The following is a 13796-nucleotide window of genomic DNA, read 5'->3' on the forward strand; positions in this document are numbered from 1 at the left end:
TGGTTAATTGTTTCTGCAACACATGCTCACAACAGTGCACATGGGCACATCATACCATCTCCACAAAGTCTTTTACTTCATAAATACATTTGTTTGTGTGTGTGTGTGTGTGTGTGTGTGTGTGCTTGTGAATGTACTCCATGTTCAGAAGGCTCTTGAGCTGAATCGAATGCATTTGTTAATGGAAGGAAGTGCGTCATTGTTGCTCTGTGCTCCTAATAAGTGTTTACTTCCAGACCAGCGTTTCTTTCAATCAAGTACACTTCAGACTTATTTATGTTTTTATACAGGGAACATTTTGTCAAAAGCAATGAAGTGCATTCATTCTCTCCATTTCTGCCACAGGTCTTCGCTTCCAGAGCTTGTTTCACCTCATTACTGATCTCCGTGCTGCGGTTTGTCTCACTGGGAGGCACATCCGCATGACTCATTACAGTCGACTTGGGAAATTATTGTTAATAATGAGTTGATGTCTTGCATTAACTGCAACATGTTAAAAGGGAATTACTCACGTCAGAGGTTATTTTTTAATCCAGCTGATGTTAATGGGTTTGCATTGATTTGAGAAAGACAACGTTTTTAAAACCCTTTACATGTTTGCTGTACTTAGCTTTTCCTGTTCCTCTATTGTGGGTAAAGATGTGATTTTTCTTACCAAGTTTTTATTTACTTTGACCTTCTTACAATATGGTTTTCTTTACTTTTCCCTCAACCAACATATTGGCTATGTCCCATATGGTGTGCTTGTCTTTTGTTGAGTCTGAGACTTTTCATTTTCTCTTTCATTTAACTATCTATTTATAGACTTCTTCTCTAATCTCCCAGGCAGGTAGGCCTGATATCTCTGGCATGAATTCTTTGACAGGGCCGAGTACTTTGGAGCCTTGATAATGCTCATCTGGTGTCTGCCTGCCATGGCTGGCTTAAGGGAACTGTACTGTGAGGATCAGAACCCTCTGATCTCTCCCCTTCCATTTTCATATCACAACCCCAAACTTTATTCACCTATACTTGTTTTTAGTAGATTTTCATAACAATTAACAGCTGATGTTACACCAACGAGAGCAAGCGCTCCCTTCCTTCTCCATGTCATCCGGGGGGTGATTATGTAATGATGAAATGATAGGGGAGTTTCTACCTCTTCTGCATAAGCAGTTTGGAGGCAAACTGTGTCAAGGTGAAGGAAATTACATTTTGAATCCCCCAAAAAACGGTTAATCCAAAAGTGGTGCATTTTCAAAACTTTCCAGCTGAGCTGTTTCACAGAAGCCTTAACGGGAAATGGAAATAAATTATTTCAATTGTAATTATTGTTTCAAATTTTGCATTATTTAAAAAACTGTCCAGTAAAGTTGTTTCTTATTGTAATCGTTCAGTGATGGTAAACAGATACAAATCAATCAATATGTTAAAAAGTAGAAATGGGAATCACCTTGTTTATTGTTCATAGTCAACTCAACTGGTGCTGGCAGTTTGAAAATAGCCATTAATGTGCTTTGTTTGTATGTATGAGACTCACTGAGTATGGTGGGCTAATGGGGTACTTTTGTTGCGCGCGCGCGCACACACGCGCACGCACACACGCGCACTCACTCCATACTTTTCTGCTCATGACAATTTCAAAATGTCAAAGACGTAAACAAGTGAAGTTCAAATTAAAATATTTTATTGTAATGAAGCCCTCAGAATTGACTTTTTTTCCCCTTCATTTCAGTAGATGCTCTTATACAGAGAAACTTACAGTAGTGAGTGCATACATTTTTTTGTATTGGTCCCCCATGGGAATTGAATCCACAACTCTGTCATTGCAAGTGCTATGCTCTACCAACTGAGCCACACGGGTTCCCTTAGTGTGCCACAAAAGGTAAAGATTTCACTATTGAGAGCGATATGAGCCTTCATATAAGAGGACCGATTTGTGATATAAGGTATACAATAAGTTAGGATGCAATGAATAAAGGATTTCCATTTCCAACCATATGGTAGTGGGTTAACCATATCAGAAGATTTTGCCATAAGCATGGAAGTAAACTAGATTGCGCCATGAATAAAAACTATTCCCATCACAATACACAATCACAAACTGGAAGTATCAGACATGACTTTAAAATGTTCATTCCATCAGAAAATGTAATTGATTACCATACAAACAATATGAATATTTTACATGAATAAAAAAAAATCACACATGCTTACAAAGGTTATCATCTCGGTTCTGAATGCCATTCTGGGTTAGGGAATGACACATTTGGTGTGTTCTGTCTAGTCTCGGAACAGATTGTGTGAAATGTCTTAGTTAATAATGGGACAGGGCTTCTAGGGGGAGGGACCTATAGTTATTCAGATTAAAGACACTTGCTATAACTACTGACAGAGACAAGGTCAAAACTGACACTAGAGAGAGAGAGAGAGAGAGAGAGAGAGAGAGAGCGAGAGAGAGAGAGAGAGAGAGAGAGAGAGAGAGTCAGAGAGTGAGACGACAACTGAGATAGAGGGAGTAAAAGGCAGACAGTAATAAAAAGGTGTGTATATGAAGAATAGAGACACTTGCTTTATCACGTGGCAAAGAGGAAGTTGAAGCTGCTACAGAAAGGGAGATACAGAAAGGAGAGAGAGGAAGATTGAGAGAGGCAGAGGTTGTGAGTGGAGAAGAGAGTGCAAAGCAGAGGAAAGGAGGAGAGTGAGAGAGAGGGTATAGGAAGCACAGAGCGTGGAGCAGGTTCTTTGCAGGCACAGCCTTTACTGTCAGCCCCAGCAGAAATGCCCAACTTTGCCGGTACCTGGAAAATGAAGAGCAGTGAGAATTTTGACGAACTTCTCAAAGCCCTCGGTAAGCCCCTTCTTGACGTTTTGTCTCTCTCATCCCTCTTTTTTTTCGCCCGTTCTTTTTTCAATAGCCTGCACAGTGCATCCCCGCGTGAGCTTTATCCATCATGTGCATTTAAAAAAAAACATTTGTATTTTCCATGGGCATTGCTTCGCTTCCAACAATATGCTATTGTCTTATCTCATCTAAACGAGGAGGGAGGGAGAGCATACAAGCAAGCTGTAGCGGGAAAGCCTTCAGCTACAGGAGATGTCAATTATATAGACATGGGTATTGTTATAGCCGGGGTCCGGCTGCATGTGCATGGGAACAACATTACTCATGTATTAGCGTTTAAGTAGGGCATGCGTTAGCAGTGTCAGTGGAGGTCTTCATGGAATTCTCTCCTCTTCTGCTTTTTGTGTTTTTTTTTCTCTCACTTGCTTTTTTCCCTTGCTGATCATTGTGATGGTTTAGAATTGGACCAGTTTATCTGGGTCATTCATTTGTGTGGCTGGGTCTTTCTGTGTCTGGACTGTAAGTACTATGCTGCTCAAGCAATGAGACCACACTGGTCATATTTTGGTTTTGGGTGAGAATATTCCATATGGGGCTGTTTGGGTTTGTTTGTTGCTCAGAGGCTAGCTTTGAGCACCATTAAACAGTTTAACAGTTAGTAACCCGACGGGTGCGTGTCATCAAATTGGCTCAGGGGGCCTATTAAATTATTAACAGAAACATGTTACGGTACTATATTTCCAGGTACAAATTCAGTTCAAACCAGAAAAAGTATCAATCTATAACTTGAAAACTGCCCAACCCTTTTCTATTCATGAATTGTAAATAAATTACCTGAATTGAAAGAAAATTGACCCCCTTGTTCTGGACCTGTATGAGTCCCTCAGCTTAACTAAGTTTGTTTAATATGCAAGCTGCAGTATACTGACCTTGCTTAGCCTCCACCAAACAGATCCTGTAAACCACTCCGAGCTTTGATTACATTTTCCTTGTGAGATATCTACCAACCCAACACAGCACAGTTCAGCTATGACCCAATGGGGACCATTCTTCGTGGTTATGATTGTATGGTTCAGAGAGATTGCATGCATTCTGTCTGTTCTGCGTTTCGTTCAGTCGTGCCCACAATCTCTTAAGGATCGGACCCTTTTTTTTTTTTCACCTAAAATTACATGCCCAAATCTAACTGCCTGTAGCTCAGGACCTGAAGCAAGGATATGCATATTCTTGATACCATTTGAAAGAAAACACTTTGAAGTTTGTGGAAATGTGAAATGAATGTAGGAGAGTATAACTCATTAGATCTGGTAAAAGATAATACAAAGAAAAAAACATGCATTGTCTTTTTTTTGTTCCATCATCTTTGAAATGCAAGAGAGAGTCCATTACATCACTTAGGAGTCTAGGCACAATTTACATTTTGGCCACTAAATGGCAGCAGTGTAAGTGAAAAGTGTTAGACTGATCCAATGAAACATTGCATTACTGTTCAAAATGTTGTATCAGTATGTCAAATTGGAGGGCCTGTGCTCCGGACCTCTGGCAGTCTCTATGGGGGTGCTACAGGGTTCAATTCTCGGGCCGACTCTTCTCTGTATACATCAATGATGTCGCTCTCGCTGCTGGTGATTCTTTGATTCACCTCTATGCAGACAACACCATTCTGTATACCTCTGGCCCTTCGTTGGACACTGTGTTAACTAACCTCCAGATGAGCTTCAATGCCATACAACTCTCCTTCCGTGGCCTCCAACTGCTCTTAAATGCAAGTAAAACTAAATGCATGCTGTTCAACCGATCACTTACATTTACATTTAAGTCATTTAGCAGACGCTCTTATCCAGAGCGACTTACAAATTGGTGGTCACTGCACGCACTTGGCCGCCCATCTAGCATCACTACTCTGGACGGCTCTGACATAGAATATGTGGACAACTACAAATACCTAGGTGTCTGGTTAAACTGTAAACTCTCCTTCCAGACTCATATTAAACATCTCCAATCAAAAATCAAATGCAGAATTCGCTTCCGATTTCGCAACAAAGCATCCTTCACTCATGCTGCCAAACATACCCTCGTAAAACTGACCATTCTACCGATCCTCGACTTCGGCGATGTCACTTACAAAATAGCCTCCAACACTCTACTCAACAAATTGGATGCAGTCTATCACAGTGCCATCCGTTTTGTCACCAAAGCCCCATATACTACCCACCACTGCGACCTGTATGCTCTCGTTGGCTGGCCCTCGCTTCATACTCGTCGCCAAACCCACTGGCTCCAGGTCATCTACAAGTCTCTGCTAGGTAAAGCCCCGCCTTATCTCAACTCACTGGTCACCATAGCAGCACCCACCCGTAGCACGCGCTCGAGCAGGTATATCTCACTGGTCACCCCCAAAGCCAATTCTTCCTTTGGCCGCCTCTCCTTCCAGTTCTCTGCTGCCAATGACTGGAACGAACTGCAAAAATCTCTGAAGCTGGAGACTCTTACCTCCCTCACTAGCTTTAAGCACCAGCTGTCAGAGCAGCTCACAGATCACTGCACCTGTACATAGCTCATCTGTAAATAGCCCATCCAATCTACCTCATCCCCATACTGTATTTATTTATTTATCTTGCTCCTTTGCACCCCAGTATCTCAACTTGCACATTCAGGGCAGACACAGCAGGGGTTCAAACTGTAGAACCCAGGTCCTACATAAAAATGGATTTCATCAATCAAAATTATGCTACATTTTATCTCTGGGACCCTCAGGATGACAAATCAGAGCAAGATTACTGAATGTACATTATCTAACTTCAGAGGTGAATGCATCAAACCAGTTGCCGTGATAAAAGTTTTTTGTTGTTGTGCACTCTCCTCAAACAATAGAATGGTATTTTTTCACTGTAAATTTCACTTAGCTCCTTTAAATTGGACAGTACAGTTAGATTAACAAGAATTTAAGCTTACTGTCCATATAAGACATGGCTATGTCCTGGGAAATGTTCTTGTTACTTACAACATCATGCTAATCACATTAGCGCACGTTAGCTCAACCATCCGGTGGGGGGGGGACACTGATCCCGTAGAGGTTAACCACAACTGCCCCTGCAGATCATTAATTTCCTTTTGCATAAGTGCCTGGTTAACTGAGAGCCGTGCATCAGCCTAATGTGGATTCCGACGCGGCTCTGCCTGTTTCTATCAACGTCCCTTTAATCATCTGTTAACTCGGAGGGAGAGGGTACACGGTGGACCATGATGCCGGTTTCTTCACCATGGCAGCACGGAACATGCAGTGCTGTGTGCAGCTTAGTACTATGACGTGATGTTAGCTAAATCAGATCTGGCCCTGTCACACAACAAGTGTTGTTTTTTCCCCTCGGGGCAATCAGGCCAAATACTTAATCTCTTGCGCAGACCGGAGTGCCAATAATTCCTCCGATTTCTCAAGTTTTCAGATTTGTTACCACAGAGCACTTACCAGAAGAACAATGCTCTACTATTATGGTTTATCACTTTTAATTGGTGTCTGTTGAAGAAAAGCTATTCCTCATTCAGTTGGCCTATCATGTTTTTAAAAATAAGGAAATATACATGATTAAGTAGCCAAGAGAAGAGAAAGTCCATAAAGAGTGAGAGAGAGGTAGGGCAGTGTGGGATGGTGAGAGAGGGGTCAGGTTGAGGACTGTTTTGGGGTAAATCTGGTCCAGACGGATCTAGGCGGTGGGGGGTGTCTGTCTGTCTGAATCAGGCCTAACTCCCTCCTTTACCCTTCCATTCCCTTCTCCCTGGTCTCTGCTGTGCCCGTCCAGGCGTGAATGCCATGCTGAGGAAGGTGGCTGGGGCTGCTGCCTCCAAGCCTCACGTGGAGATCCGTCAGGACGGGGAGCAGTTCTACATCAAGACATCCACCACCGTCCGCACCACCGAGATCAACTTCCACATTGGCCAGGAGTTCGACGAGGAGACGGTGGATGGCAGGAAATGCAAGGTAATGTGGAAAGGGTATCCTCCATTGTGCAGTACATGTCGCCTCTTAATAAGTATAATGCACACTGATTTAAAAGCAATTATATGACATGAAGTCAGTCATAAAGAAGTATTCAACAGATTTGGCAAATTACACATAATATGCCCATATTTATTTTTCTACTTGTTAGATAAACACTGTTATTAGGGCACCTTCTCGTTCAGTCCAACGGCTTACTTGACTACATCTAACACACTAAATATGAAAATACTGGCAGAGAACTGTGATCACATTGCCAGATTCTGGCAATCTAATACATTGTGCTAATTGTGGGATTGAATAACTCTTCACTGGAATCTTGCCTGCAGATTTCCTATATATTCAAACATTTATTTCCGAATACAGTTATACAAAAGTATACAGAACACCTGCTCTTTCCATGACATAGACTGACCAGGTGGATCCAGGTGAAAGCTATGATCCTTTATTGATGTCACTTGTTAAATCCACTTCCATCAGTGTACAGTCGTGGCCAAAAGTTTTGAGAATGACACAAATATGAATTTTTCTGCTTCAGTGTCTTTAGATATTTTTGTCAGATGTTACTATGGAATACTGAAGTATAATTACAAGCATTTCATAAGCGTCAAAGGCTTTTATTGACAATTACTTGAAGTTGATGAAAAGAGTCAATATTTGCAGTGTTGACCCTTCTTTTTCAAGACCTCTGCAATCCGCCCTGGCATGCTGTCAATGACCTTCTGGGCCACATCCTGACTGATGGCAGCCCATTCTTGCATAATCAATGCTTGGAGTTTGTCAGAATTTGTGGGTTTTTGTTTGTCCACCAGCCTCTTGAGGATTGACCAGTTCTCAATGGGATTAAGGTCTGTGGAGTTTCCTGGCCATGGACCCAAAATATCGATGTTATGTTCCCGGAGCCACTTAGTTATCACTTTTGCCTTATGGCAAAGTGCTCCATCATGCTGGAAAAGGCATTGTTTGTCACCAAACTGTTCCTGGATGGCTGGGAGAGGTTGCTCTCTGAGAATGTGTTGGTACCATTTTTTATTCATGGCTGTGTTCTTAGGAGAAATTGTGAGTGAGCCCACTCCCTTGGCTGAGAAGCAACCCCACACATGAATGGTCTCAGGATGCTTTATTGTTGGCATGACACAGGACTGATGGTAGCGCTCACCTTGTCTTCGCCGGACAAGCTTTTTTCCAGATGCCCCAAACAATCAGAAAGGGGATTCATCAGAGAAAATGACTTTACCCCAGTCCTCAGCAGTCCAATCCCTGTACCTTTTTCAGAATATCAGCCTGTCCCTGATGTTTTTCCTGGAGAGAAGTGCACTCACACCTGCCTGCTACCATACCTGAGCAAGCTCTGTACTGGTGGTGCCCCGATCCTGCAGCTGAATCAACTTAAGGAGACGGTCCTGACACTTGCTGGACTTTATTGGGCGCCCTGAAGCCTTCTTCACAACAATTGAACCGCTCTCCTTGAAATTATTCATGATCCGATATGGTTGATTTAGGTGCAATCTTACTGGCAGCAATATCCTTGCCTGTGAAGCCCTTTTTGCGCAAAGCAATGATGACGGCACGTGTTTCCTTACAGGTAACCATGATTGACAGAGGAAGAACAATTATTCCAAGCATTGCCCTAGTTTTGTAGCTTCCAGTCTGTTATTTGAACTCAATCAGCATGACAGAGTGATCTCCAGCCTTGTCCTCGTCAACACTCACACCTGTGTTAATGAGAGAATCACTGACATGATGTCAGCTGGTCCTTTTGTGGCAAGGCTGAAATGCAGTGGAAATGTTTTTGGGGATTCAGTTCACTTGCATGGCAAATAGGGACTTTGCAAATCATTGCAATTCATCTGACCACCCTTCATAACATTCTGGAGTATATGCAAATTGCCATCATACAAACTGAGGCAGCAGACTTTGTGAAAATTAATATTTGTGTCATTCTCAAAACTTTTGGCCACGACTAGATGAAGGGGAGGATACAGGTTAAAGAAGGATTTTTAAGCCATGGATTGTGTATGTGTGCCATTCAAATCAAATCAAATGTTATTGTCACATACACATGTTAGCAGATGTTAATTAGAGTGTAGTGAAATGCTTGTGCCTCTAGTATCGACCAAGCAGTAAGTAATTTAACCTAACAATTTCACAAAAACTACATTATACACACAAGTGTAAAGGAATGAATAAGAATATGTACATAAAAATATATGAATGAGCGATGGCCGAACGGCATAGGCAAGATGCAGTAGATGGTATAGAGTACAGTATGTACATATGAGATGAGTAATGTAGGGTATGTAAACATTATATAAAGTGGCATTGTTTAAAGTGGCTGGTGATACATTTATTACATCAATTTTTCATTATTAAAGTGGCTAGAAGTTAGTCAGTATGTTGGCAGCAGCCACTCAATGTTAGTGATGGCTGATGGCCTTGAGATATAAGCTGTTTTTCAGTCTCTCGGTCCCCGCTTTGATGCACCTGTACTGACCTTCTGGATGATAGCAGGGTGAACAGGCAGTGGCTCGGGTGGTTGTTGTCCTTGATGATCTTTTTGGCCTTCCTGTGACATTGGGTGGTGTAGGTGTCCTGGAGGGCAGGTAGTTTGCCCCCGGTGATGCGTTGTGCAGACCTCACTACCCTCTGGAGAGCCTTACGGTTGTGGGAGGAGTAGTTTCCGTACCAGGTGGTGATAAGCCCGACAGGATGCTCTCGATTGTGCATCTGTAAAAGTTTGGGAGTGTTTTTGGTGACAAGCCGAATTTCTTCAGCCTCCTGAGGTTGAAGAGGCGCTGCTGCGCCTTCTTCACCACGCTGTCTGTGTGGGTGGAACATTTCAATTTGTCAGTGATGTGTATGCCGAGAAAATTTTTACTTTCCACCTTCTCCACTACTGTCCCGTCAATGTGGATAGGGGGCTTCTCCCTCTGCTGTTTCCTGAAGTCCACGATCCACCATCTCCTTTGTTTTGTTGACATTGAGTGTGAGGTTATTTTCCTGACACCACACTCCGAGGGCCCTCACCTCCTCCCTGAAGGCCGTCTCGTCGATGTTGGTAATCAAGCCTACCACTGTAGCGTTGTCTGCAAACTTGATGATTGAGTTGGAGGTGTGCATGACCACTCACTCATGGGTGAACAACAGGGAGTACAGGAGAGGGCAGAGAATGCACCTTTGTTGGGCCCCAGTGTTGAGGATCAGCAGGGTGGAGATGTTACCTATCAGGAAGTCCAGGACCCAGTCGCACAGGGCGGGGTCGAGACCCAGGGTAATGACGACTTTGGAGGGTACTATGGTGTTAAATGCTGAGCTGTAGTCGATGAACAGCATTCTTACATAGGTATTCCTCTTGTCCAGACGGGTTAAGGCAGTGTGCAGTGTGATTGCGTCGTCTGTGGACCTATTGGGGCGGTAAGAAAATTGGAGTGGGTTTAGGATGTCAGGTAGGGTGGAGGTGATATGGTCCTTGACTAGTCTCTCAAAGCACTTCATGATGACGGAAGTGAGTGCTACGGGGCGATAGTCATTTAGCTCAGTTACCTTCGCTTTCTTGGGAACAATGGTGGCCCTCTTAAAGCATGTGGGAACAGCCGACTGGGATAAGAATTGATTGAATAAGTCCGTAAACACACCAGCCAGCTGATTTGCGCATGGTCTGAGGATGCCATCTGGGCCGGCAGCCTTGCGTGGGTGAATGGACAAGACAAAATATCTAAGTGCCTTTGAACAGGGTATGGTAGGTAGTAGGTGCCAGGCGCACCGGTTTGTGTCAAGAACTGCAACGCTGCAATGTTTTTCACACTCAACAGTTTCATGTGTTTATTGTCGTGAAATTATTGTAATCAAAAGGAGAGACCTTTACATTTCTTCAAAACGAGTCAACTTTATTATTTAATTACTGCAGTAATGGAGCTGGTCGGTAACCACCCCTGGAGGTGATCACTGAGAACTCAACGAGTGGATTTGAGCCACATCATTTTATAGCAAAGTCCATCCTCCTGGAGGTTCATGACAAACAATCTCAAAAACAAACACAGGCCACCCAACTCCGAGTTTGGTGCCAGAAGCTCAAAGCACAAATCAGACTTGGGAGAGGAGTGTTGATTGTGTTAGGGATTACCAAATTAGTGTGGTGGGTAGGTAGGGGGAGAGGGAGTTACTGTACATTTGGAAATGGGGAAATTTGGCTTTCAGTGATGGGATGGATTTGCGTTGGCAAAATATGGGGGTTGAGCATTGGGTAGGGTGGCAGAGCTACAGAGACTGGGAAAAGTGTGCTCTGGGGTTCCCTAAGTGTTCCCTAAGGCACAGCGTGATTGAAGTTCCACATCTTCATTACGGTGAAACTTTAAACAAAAACAATAAACCAATAACGAAATGTGAAAGTAGTGGTGCACATGCACAAACACAAAACAATATCCCACAAACACAGGTTGGAAAAATGGCTACCTAAATATGATCCCCAATTAGAGGCAACGATTACCAGCTGCCTCTAATTGGGAACCATACAAAAACAACAGAAATATTGAGCTAGAACACCCCCTAGTCACGCTCTGATGGTCAGGGCATGACAGTAACCCCCCCCCAAAGGTGCGGACTCCGGCCGCAAAACCAGGGCATGGGGGGGATGATAAATAAGACTGGTTGAAAGTGTGTGTGGGTGTGTGTGTGTATCTGTGATTGTGACAAGGCTTTTAGGGTTTTCTTATTTCCTTTTGAGTAGCGTTTCCATGAAAAATATACATTAACATGGCTGACTTATTAATATCATGCTGACGTCCGAGAAAGTGGATTAGAGCGCTGACATATATGAGATAGATGGGGCCTCTCTCCAAGCTTTGGCCCTTCGGGGAATTCTTAAGCTGTTGTTTGAAATGGGCAGGTCACGATGCCACGTCAGCGCAGATAAACTGTGACTCAGCCATATTCATTGAATACAAGGTACTACACCAGTCCCCGTTTATAGGCTGCTTTTCCACTAGCGTCGTTGCATGTCATTTCAGCAAGCCATGACATTCACCATCTCAGATTGTTCTGAAATCATTTTTGCAGTTTTAAACAGATAAGTTTAGCATTCCTGCAGCATTTTTTATTTATATAATTTGATCTCTGAGAAATTAAGCTTATTGATTGCACCCAAATTGGACATTTAAATTGATAGGTTTCATCAAATATTTTTTTACCCCTTTTTCGTGATATCTAATTGGTGGTTACAGTTTTGTCCCATCGCTGCAACTGCCGTACATACTTGGGGGAGGTGAAGGCGAGAGCCATGTGTCCTCCGAAACACGACCCTGCCAAGCACTGCTTCTTGACACACTGCTCGCACCAGCGTGTCTGAAAAAACATTGTACAGCTGGGCCAATTGTGCGCCGCATCATGGATCTTCCGATCACGGCCGGCAGCATGAGATCCAACCCCGGTCTGTAGTGACGTCTCAAGCACTGTGATGCAATGCCATTCGGGAGGTCCACAAAAAGCCACCGCCCACGCTAAGAACCCAATTCTGAATTTTCTTATCCACTGTCCACACTCAGTTTTACCCATATCAGATTTGCACATTCACACTGTAGCCTCTGAAGTTGCACACAGATGCAATGCTCATTTCCTGGCATTGTTACTTAACATTTTGGGTTGGATGTCATGGTAACGCCAGGTCACGTGCAAAAAAGCCACATCAGAGCAAACATCAAAATTGTATCAGGTTTGAGATCCACATACTGTGCTTTCGGAAAGCATTCAGACGTCTTTCCCCTTTTCCACAATTTGTTACATTACAGCCTTATTCTAAAATTCAATAAATAAATGTTTTCCCTCATCACAAAATACCCCACAACGAGAAAGTGAAAACAGGTTTTTATAAATGTTTGCAAAAAAAAACATAAATAACTTATTTACGAAATAACTTATTTACATAAGTATTCAGAACCTTTGCTATAAGACTCGAAATTGACATCAGGTGCATCCTGTTTCCATTGATCATCCTTGATATGTTTCTAAAACTTGATTGGAGTTCACCTGTGGTAAATTCCATTGATTAATCATGATTTGGAAAGGCACACACCTGTCTATATAAGGTCCTATAGTTGACAGTGTAAGTCAGAGCAAAAACCAAGCCATGGGGTAGAAGGAATAGCTCTGAGAGGATTGTGCCAAAGCACAGATCTGGGGGAGAAGGGCCTTGGTCATGGAGGTAACCAAGAACCTTATGGTCACTATGATAGAGCTCCAGAGTTCTCCTGGGGAGATGGGAGAACCTTCCAGAAGGACAACCATCTGCAGCACTCCACCAATCGGCCTTTATGGTAGAGTGGCCAGACGGAAGCCACCTCTCAGTAAAAGGCACATAACAGCCCACTTAGATTTTGCCAAAAGGCACTTAAAGGACTCTGACCATGAGAAACAAGATCTGATTTGAAGAATCCAAGATTTAACTCTTTGGCCTGAATGGCAAGCATCACGTCTGGAGTAAACCTGGCACCTTCCCTACGGTGAAGCATGGTTGTGGCAACATCATGCTGTGGGGATGGTTTTCAGCGGCAGGGAGAGGGAAAGATGAACGGAGCAAAGTATAGAGAGATCCTTGATGAAAACCTGCTCCAGAGCGCTCAGGACCTCAGACTGGGGCAAAGGTTCACCTTCCAACAGGACAATCATCCTAAGCACACAGCCAAGACAACATAGGAGTGACTTTGGGACAAGTCTCTGAATGTCCTTGAGTGGCACAGCCAAAGCCCGGATTTGAACCCCATCTAACATCTCTGGACAGATCTGAAAATAGCTGTGCAGCGACGCTCCCCATCCAACCTGACAGAGCTTGAGAGGATCTGCAGAGAGGAATGGGAGAAACTCCCCAAATACAGGTGTGCCAAGCTTGTAGCATCATACCCAAGAAGACTCAAGGCTGTAATCGCTGCCAAAGGTGCTTCAACACAGTACTGAGTAAAAGGTCTGAATACTTACTGTATGTAA

General features: G+C 43.3%; 1 protein-coding gene across 1 annotated transcript in view; it reads left to right on the forward strand.

The window, feature by feature from the left end:
- Positions 1-2438: 2438 nt before the first annotated feature.
- The window catches only part of crabp1a (cellular retinoic acid binding protein 1a), a 29505-nt gene continuing 18147 nt past the window's right edge, over positions 2439-13796 (forward strand). The window contains exons 1-2 of the mRNA XM_029668727.2: positions 2439-2830; positions 6625-6803. Of these exons, the coding sequence (XP_029524587.1) occupies positions 2761-2830; positions 6625-6803 (249 nt within the window). The 5' untranslated portion in view covers positions 2439-2760. The remainder of the gene's footprint in view (positions 2831-6624; positions 6804-13796) is intronic.

This window comes from Oncorhynchus nerka, linkage group LG9a (assembly GCF_034236695.1).
Source record: "Oncorhynchus nerka isolate Pitt River linkage group LG9a, Oner_Uvic_2.0, whole genome shotgun sequence".
NCBI classification, from domain to species: Eukaryota; Metazoa; Chordata; class Actinopteri; order Salmoniformes; family Salmonidae; genus Oncorhynchus; species Oncorhynchus nerka.